Source organism: Hippoglossus hippoglossus, chromosome 15, assembly GCF_009819705.1.
Source record: "Hippoglossus hippoglossus isolate fHipHip1 chromosome 15, fHipHip1.pri, whole genome shotgun sequence".
NCBI lineage: Eukaryota > Metazoa > Chordata > Actinopteri > Pleuronectiformes > Pleuronectidae > Hippoglossus > Hippoglossus hippoglossus.
Genome location: NC_047165.1, coordinates 1,831,385 through 1,840,580, shown reverse-complemented (window position 1 = coordinate 1,840,580; position 9,196 = coordinate 1,831,385). Strand labels below are relative to the sequence as shown.

Sequence of the window (9,196 nt, the reverse complement as noted above, 5' to 3'; positions counted from 1 at the left end):
GTCTACCTGGATAAGGCTGGCTGCTGGGTTCCTCCTCTTTTCAAAGTGCTTCTGTCGATGCTGCTCCTGAACCTTCAGAGCAAAACCTGACCCGAGGATGCCCTAAACACACACACACACACACACACACACACAGTTTTAAAATTTCACAAAAATAAAAACATGGCCATTACTTTTGTTAGCATTAACTTTATGGAGCTGTAGCTGTTATAATATATTTTAGAAGCCTTTCTTTCCATCGACCACTCAAAGTCACTCCAGTCAAACATTGTCTGAAGCCTTCAGGGGCAATTGGACTGGAGGAGCCGGGGATCGAACAACGGTCTCTCCGGTTAGTGGACGACCCGCTCTAGCTCCTGAGTGAGTGAGTGTGTGTGTGTGTTTGACTCACAGCTGGCAGAGCGAAGAAGGAGATTCCCAGCAGAGCAAAACCGGCCGATAACAACCGTCCCGTCCACGTCTGCGGGGTCTTGTCCCCGTAGCCGATGGTCGTGAGGGTGATCTGAAAGGTCAGAGGTCAACACTCAGGAAAACAATCCTCTCTCTCTTCTGCCCCCTATAGACACCTGGTGGTTCATTGTAAAAACACACACTCTAAATCCTCTAACTGCCTCGTTCTTATCACCCTAATTACCTTCTGACACCAGACAATCCACATTCATCCAGAGGCTGGACTGTTATTCCTGAATCTCAGTGGCGACGGCTCGGAGTTTTCCCTTCGTCAGCTTTTCGCTTCGTCTCAAACTCCTTTAAAACTTTATTTTTTGAGGCCATGCAAACTTATATAACAGCTTTTAGTGTCCACCGGAGAGGAAGAGGCTCCGAGGCCACAGAGCATCGGGACATAGCCTCGCTCGTCGACGTGAGAAAATAGAATTTATTGATTGAGCCATTCCTTGTTGTGTGTGTGTGTGTGTGTGTGTGTGTGTGTGTGTGTGTGTGTGTGTGTTTTGCTGGTGTAATGGTTTCTAAATGCGGGAGGAAACAGAGCAGTACAGTCAGCAGGGTGTGACTCTAAAGGCCCCTCAGTGCTGGGTCTCGTAGCGCAGCTGCCATTAAGGTCACACAGAGGCTGCAAATGAGAATACATCACTGTCGTCAATATTGTTGTTTCCTTAATTTGCTCTGGGATTAAAAAGGAGCAGTTTGTTCTCTGTTTAAAGTGATAACAGTAATTTTCAAGGGTGTCCAGCGACACAAAGGCCAAAACTCACGTAATGTAAAAACATGAAACACTGTCTGAATAGGAATAATGATATTATATAATATGACGTATATAATAATGTTATACATTCATTTATGCACTCAGCTGATATGAAATTACATTAAAATCTAAATTATATACCTTGACTGTAGTGAAAATGCTTTCAGCAGACACGCATGTTGTGTGTCGTATGTTGTGTGTCGTATGTTGTGTGTCGTGTGACGAGCGTGTGCGTGCTCACCGTGCCCCACCACAGAGCGTCGGCGTAGGTGGCAAACTCCTTGTTGAATTCTTTCTCCACCAGATAAACCAGGAAGGAGGAGAAGATCAGCACCAGGAACCCGATGTACCAGGCAGTGACCAGCTCCTGCAGCAAACACGTGTGTCATATTAAATCTATCATATTAAATCCTCTCGTTCCAGGAGCAGGACCTTGTTTGATTAACACTCAGAATCTTATTTGACAGTTTAATAACAGTAACAGGGGGAAAAACAGCTTATTAGTATTTGAACTCAGCGATTTCCTCTTTGTTTATCTCAACAACATTAGTTCAGAGGTGGGGGGGGGGGTGAGGACATCGGACCAGACGTCCCCGAGCTCCTACCTTACTGTGCGCGTACACCACAGATCCCAGGAGCTTCCAGGTCCCCCCCCTGCGGTCCATCCGCACCATGCGCAGGATCTGAAGGAAGCGGAGGCTACGCAGCGCAGAGGTGGCGAAGATGTTACCCTGGCTACCGGCCGAAACCACGGCAACGGAGGCGATGAGTACGATGATGTCTGGGGAGCGAAAGAGTGAAAATCAAAGGTCACGGGCTGCACGATATTACCGACTGCGGCTGACGCACCCACTTTCAAAATCCGTCCACCCGTCGATCTGTCACCTTTAAAACAACTATTGATTCTCTCCGCGAGCTGTTTGTTTCATTTTCTTTCTCTATTAGTTTCCCTCCGCCGTTACGTCAACAACTCTTAAACACTCCACTCGGTCTCCTCTCAGATTTCCCAGCAGACTGTGGACGTCTCGACGTGAGAAGGACAGATGTGTTCTCATGCTCTTTTCACAGATAACCTCAGGATGATGATCTTAAATTAAATTATTCTGTCATATGTATCTTAACCCTACATGAAATACATGTTTTTTTACCAATATAACTTAATCTGTAGTTTTCCTTGAATGTCTAAATGAATTTAAAGTATTTAAAATACATGTCCACGATGTCTTACACACACACAGACACACACACCTACCTATGACACAGAATGGCTTCCTGGCGAACCGGAGGCGTCCCTGCCAGCCTCGGTAGCGGCAGCAGCAGCCAGCACTCCATATCCTAATGATGTACTCCAGACCAAACACTACAATCATCACAAACTCCTGCAGGGCGCACACACACACACACACACAGACAGACAGAGACACACAAAACCACATAATTTAAATGCAATTCTGCACAGGCACAACACACAAAAAGGTTCAGAGACAGAGATCCGTTTGTTGCCCTCACTGTGACTTTCATAACCACTTCAAAAGATCAACACAAGGTGAATAAGAGAAAAACATGCATTACTTCTTCCACCCATTATTGAGTAGATGTTTTTAAAGAGTAAATAAAGGCTAAATATCCTGACGGGTCGTGACAGGAAAGGCTCAGGTGTAATAAACACCGTGAACAGTGGCTGTGTTCCCTCCGATGTGGCAGCAGCAGCTCCAGACTCACGAACCTGACTTACTGAGACACTTCAGTGGAAGTGCTTCGCTGCTCCGACAGTTTAAGACGTCTGCAGGGAGGAAGACGTACGACTCCGCAGGATTTCTTAACAAGTTCTATTTGTCACAACTAATGACAATAGACCTGTCCTTTAAAGGAGAAGTTCAACCTGTAGACCTCGTGGTTGCACATGTACATCCTCCTTCTGTTAAAGCTTTATGTTTTCATACAGGAATTAATTTATTCAATTTGTTTTATGCTTTTAGGTTATTTTAAGTGTTTTATAATGGACTTATTCTCCATCTCTTGTGTCGGGCTGAGGTTTGTGTGGATGCTGGTGTCTGTACCACACAGGGACAATCAATAAAGTCATTTTCACACTATGGATTTTATTATATACGTCAAACAAACAAAACATTATATGAGTGAGTAGGAGAGATGTTGGCAGCCTGACTGTCTTTACCTTTGTGCCTCCAGTCTTTATGCTAAGAGAACCTCATATTTAATAGACAGATATGAAAGTGGAATAATAATGATTCCGTTTCATATTTCCAAGAAAACCTCTCTAACGTTCACAGTGATCTGAGTTTCACAGGAAGTCCTCTCACTAAAGCAGTGTGTGTATAAATGCTCCACGGTTTGTTCTGAGGCTTCAGCGCAGTCGCTCCGACAGAAAAATAAATTGCTGTTAAATTTTTAAAATGCAATTTCTCACAGCTCTGAGCACCATAACGAAATCCCCCCCCTCCCCCTCCCCCCCTTTACTTTCTACACTTTATTGGGCTGGAGACAGAAAGTTGCCTCAAAAGTTTTGACAAACAAGAACAACTATCTGAGATGACAACATGTCGTCTCTATAACTTCCTCTGCACACAAACAACACTTCCACCGCAGCAGGATTCCCCCCCGCTCCTTCCACACAGGCTTTGTTTGTGCTGTGGGATTTGTTTCCTCAGAGACACAACCTGTTTACCTGAATTGATTTGTAACAGCGTGATGACGACGATGATCTTAAGAAGCAAGAGGCCGATCGTTACGGTTCGTTACAGAGCTGAAAAAACACACTTCATATTTCTGACGAAGACACGAGCGTCACACACGTCCACTAACCAGGTGACACGTTTAGAGAATCATTTAAATGTGGTAATGTGGGTCAAACACAGTGTTTCTCTGTGTGTGTGTGTGTGTGTGTTTGTGCGTGCGTGCCTGCGTGCGTACGTCCTACCAGGATGAGTAGACAGTGGGAGGAGAATTCCTGGTGAGCAGGGATGGTGGAAAACACAGAGAGAACCAGACATCCAAACACCAGGATAAACCTGAGGAGACAAAACATGAGAACACACACACACACACACACACACACACACACACACACACACACACACAGACACACACATACAGTGTTATGATCAAGTTATAGTCAAGTTATTCACTTTAAAGCTGAACAAGGAAGATTCATTCATTTCAATCTGGAGGTTTCTCTGGCAGCAGCCTTTGGATAATTGATGTGATGTTTCTGAACCTCACCCTTTGATTCTTTGTTCTTTACACCACTGGAAAAAAAATCTAAATAATAAAAAAAATAACATGTCCTTGCTATTGACATTTTACTGGAGCAACTTGTTACAGAGGAAATGGTTTCTTCCTCTGAGGAGAAACGAGGCACCGGTGACATTTTTATAAACAACTTTATTGTTATGAGCCGCAGAAACAAAATCCCATAAAACGTCACTGAGTCCGGGGGGGAAGGGAGTTGATCAAGAACTAGCAGAACTATTGTTAGCTCCACAAAAAGTGAGGTTTGCAAATCTGTGTTTTAAATGCAACTGTCAGAGGATGTATTGGGATTTGGATGTTTGGTCCATGTCCCATCGATTGCCATGGAGGAAGCTCGGTTTACGACCTATAAATACAGAAAATGGTTTGAATAAAATCAATTATTAAATCTGCAGATGTTAGATGTTACGCTCGTCTAATCATCAACGGAAACTCAGAGAATAAATCTTCATAAATCATCGTTTCTTAATAAGCACAAACTGTGTCAGTCCTCCGACCAATCAGAAGCCTCCTCGTTGCCTGACTGACCTAAATCCCCCCCCCCGTCCTCCCCTGTCTGCAGGGAGACCACTCAGCTCCTTGTAAGTCATATGGTAACTGGATTAATGAGCAAACACAAATTAAAATTCATAAGGCAGCTTCCAGGCAACATATGCACTGGCAGGAGGCCGCAGCTGTTCTTCACCATATCTCCCCACTGGGTTTTTTTATTATTTAAAGACACCATCTGTCTTTCTGATATTTAACGTCTTCTCATCTCTGCTGATCTCTGAGTGTTCGTTATTTACAGGAGATGTTGCAGCCTCGTCCCGCTGCTCCTCTCCAGACCCTCCTCCGTCCTCCTTTGGCTTTAATCTCTCATTCTCGGTTTCTCCCTCGCCATCTTTCCTCTCCATCTCCCACATCTCTCTCTCTCTCTCTGGACTCCTCCCGGCCCTCGTCTATGATTGATGCAGCCATTTATTTTCCATGGGATCAGTGAGGAACATGAGCTGGGGGTGGGGGGTGGGGGGGCACCTACAGCAGAGGATACCGATAGTTCCAAACCTTCACATCACATCTGAAACCGGCTCCATCACTAAACGCTCTAATCGGCAAAGCGACGGCAGGTGAAATGTGATAAAACAACACAAAACACAACTTCCTCTTCTATTCAGTCTCTTTTCCTGAGTGTGAAAACTGTATTTTCCAGACTTCGCAGTTCCCTCGACTAATAACTGACTGACGTGTAAAATAAAATATAAACATACACATGCATAGAATGTCACTCTACGAAGGAAATCACTCAGTTTACGTGCGTGCATGAAGCCGGCAGCTGTGAAACACGCCTCGTGTTTCTGTTCCTTTGTAATCTCTGCATTCAGAAACGGACCTTGAGGCAGTAAATAACAGAGTGCAGACACACAAAGGGACGGAGCGCTGTGCGACTGAATGATAACAACACAACATTATTCCTGCTCGCAGACCTCGATCGCTGCCCCCGGAGGCGTCGCTGCGTCGTTTGGAAGTGAAAAAAAGCTTCTGTGATTTACATCCGAGCTTCACGTGTGACGGCAGGAACAACACAACCGGCCGTCGTTCTCCAGTCACACACAAAAACACATTCATTGTGTTGGTGCATTGTGGAGATCAGATGGTTGTTGGACATTTCACACAAAGGAACGTTTGCCTTCAGGTGATTGTTGCTGCTTTTGTGTTGCGTTCACACAGGTAGAAGAATCAACTGGGTTTTCATGATAACGACCGATGTGTTTACATTTCAGCACATTGACATTATGGTATTGACATTTTACAGAATAAATGATGCAGAAAAGCATTTATGTTTATATATATATATTTTTTTTAAAGTCAAGTTCTCTGTATCTGTGTTTTATTTGTGTTTACAGTTATTTATTATAAAGTTTGTGGTTAAACTGTAAAGTACCTAACCTGAGTTATATAATATCACGAGAATAAAGTCATAATTAAATGAGAAACATTTCATAACAATCTGAGAAAAAGAAAATCAGGAAATCGTAATAATATGACTTTATTCTCCAAATCTTTTTACTATTCCATTGTAGATAACGACATCTTAGGAATCATTACATTTTAAAAATACAGCCTATATATCAGCTGATAAACAAGTGTCGGATATTTGTCACGAGTGTCCACATCAACCCCCAACAATCCACGTCTGGTTCTAGTTAACTTGCCTTCGTTAGACTGGTATATTCTTTACTTATTATTAATCCACTCCGAGATGCATTCAGCATTTTGTCGATATCACTTAATGCACTCAGACACACACACTGTGTGTTTTCACCTCCTCCTGTTCATCAGCTGAGGAGAGGAAACGTTCAGCGGCTGCAGCCGGACGTGATGGACGAGAAGCTGCCGACTGAACGATGTCACAAACGGTCGATGAGGCTGTTGCATCGATCGGCCTCGACGTGAATCAGCCACTTGATCGGTCAATCAGAGAGATGAGTGACGTGTGTGGACATGTTTGAGACGTGAGTGTGTGGAGACGGGTGACTGGTGAATGAATATGAGGCAAGGTTGTTCAATAAAGAGGCTTTTAAGGACTATTGATAAGATTATTACCTTTTCTACTTTCTAGAGGAGATTATTTTCGATTCGTCTTTTTTTTGCATGGGTTTCTTTTATTAATTAGCATTTATCTTCATTGTTATTTCTTTCTATTCCATTTTATGTGGACTTTGTATTTTATTTGCATGATTTTATTGAGACTATTTCGTTTTTATTTGTTTTAAACTTGTTAAGATCTTTGAAAAGTGCAAATAAAATGTATTATCACGACTATTATTACTATTATACGACAACAAACTCAAAATCTCACACGAGGGCCACAAGAAAAACGGCTTCTTCCACGACTGATAAGCCAGATGCTTCTGATTGGAGGAATTCTAACTATGGCCGACACATCTGTCAGGAAGTGGACAGAGCCGCTGCCAGTCGTCCTCGCCACACGTCCAAGTCATGTGAGGGTTGTTCTCCACACACGTCCCTCTGACTTTCTGAAAAGGAAAACTGGCTCCGAGATCCGGAGAAAAAAAAACTATTACTGGAAAAACCGAAGGACTTATCGATCCCAGCAAGTTTTCATCTCAGGCCCCAATTCCAACTTTTCAGATAGGAATCAGATCTGTTAGTGGAGTCCTTGGCCAGAGTCCCATCACCTATGGGATTGAGTTTAATGATCATTTCTTTTGGAAACGGGTGCAGACGCAGCCCTGTGCTGTGTGTCCTCCTCTCTCTCCATTTCACACGTGCACTGTCCTGTGGGCAAAACACCCAAAACGAATCCGGGATAAAAAACTGGGAGGAGCACCTGCATCTCCCCCCCCTCACCCGTCCCTCTACTCACCCAAAGTGAGGACGTCTCGGAGCTGGAGCCGCCTCGATGAAGAAGCTCAGTCAAACCGATGGACTCAGGTTTCTACCAGAGCTGAGACGTCTCTGTGCTGCTTTGTTAAATATATGATTATTAAACAGCGGCTGTGACGGTGAAACACATCATGACGATCACGGAGCATCTGTCTCAGGGATCTGACATCAGTCTGCGTTCAGCCTCTTTGGTCAACGATCCGTTATTGGAAAGAAATTGCATTTTTTTATGTTATTGGTCGTCTTCACTTCCGTTTTTATAAAAAATGAAAGTTTAATATCGCAGATTTCTGATCTTGTGCTTTTGACGTCATTTGGAGCCGGAGCTGATTGCACGTGGTCTCAGAGGCTTTCACAGATTCTGGTATCAGGGTTGGTGACAATATGAAACCTTTCAATTTACAATACAAAAAAAGATGTGCATATATGTTCATATTTTAATGTAACAATTATGTTAGTGTTCTTCATTTCTATATAATTGGTTGTATTTATGTTTTCTGTGTATTTGTAGTTGTTTATAAAAAGGTTAATGGATAAACTGTAAAATATCAAGCCTCAGTTGTATTTCTGTCATCAGGATATCTTATCACTGACAATTTGTATATATGTATATGAGCCAATATCAGATGTTTAGATCCAGTAAAAATCTGCCATATTCTCACGAGAAAAATTTCCTTCAGACTCTAAATGACACTCCGCTCCTTTCATTAAATATTTCGTCCGCGTGTCGCTCCCCACTCGTGCGTCACGCCGTCCGACTGACATCTGGTGAAGTTGGTGCTTTGACGTCCTCAGTGGACAGGGGACGAGTCGCAGGCGTGAGAGAGAGAGAGCGCCCACTCTGCTGCAGAAACAAGCTGCCTGTGATTTAATGCTGATGAACAACCTGAGGACACGCAGACAAAACCATATACAGCCAAAGACCTGCAGGAGTAGTGTGTGTGTGTGTGTGTGTGTGTGTGTGTGTGTGTGTGTGTGTGTGTGTGTGTGTGTGTGTGTGTGTGTGTGTGTGTCATTACGAGCATCATGTCTTCACATGCAAACCAGAGACAGGAAACATGTACAACTGATAAACAGACATTAAGCTGAGAGGCTGAATAATCACAGCTTTATCTGTCATTTGTTCATGTAAGAATTATTAAGACCTTCACTGAGACGATGAATAATGAAAGCCTAGTTGTGTGTTGCTAGTTTGCGATAAGGGCAGAGTACACATGCAAGGGAGGGTCTGAAGGTTTAGTTTCACATTCTGGGAAAAAGTTTATTGTAGTTTTCAATCTTATTCAATGGTTGAAAAGTTCTATGTGACTGTTTAGATTAATTCAATTTTCG

At 43.2% G+C, this 9,196-nt stretch overlaps 1 protein-coding gene across 4 annotated transcripts in view; it reads right to left on the bottom strand.

The window, feature by feature from the left end:
- kcnq5a (potassium voltage-gated channel, KQT-like subfamily, member 5a) overlaps positions 1-9,196 on the bottom strand; it is a 76,805-nt gene that overhangs the window by 19,160 nt on the left and 48,449 nt on the right. For 2 of the 4 annotated variants that reach the window (XM_034608249.1, XM_034608247.1), the window contains exons 2-7: positions 4,140-4,233; positions 2,457-2,583; positions 1,810-1,985; positions 1,446-1,571; positions 392-502; positions 7-102 (exon numbers count right to left, since the gene is read on the bottom strand). In XM_034608249.1, coding sequence (XP_034464140.1) covers positions 7-102; positions 392-502; positions 1,446-1,571; positions 1,810-1,985; positions 2,457-2,583; positions 4,140-4,233 — 730 coding nt within the window. The remainder of the gene's footprint in view (positions 1-6; positions 103-391; positions 503-1,445; positions 1,572-1,809; positions 1,986-2,456; positions 2,584-4,139; positions 4,234-9,196) is intronic. The other 2 variants (XM_034608250.1, XM_034608248.1) reach the window with 1 other exon arrangement.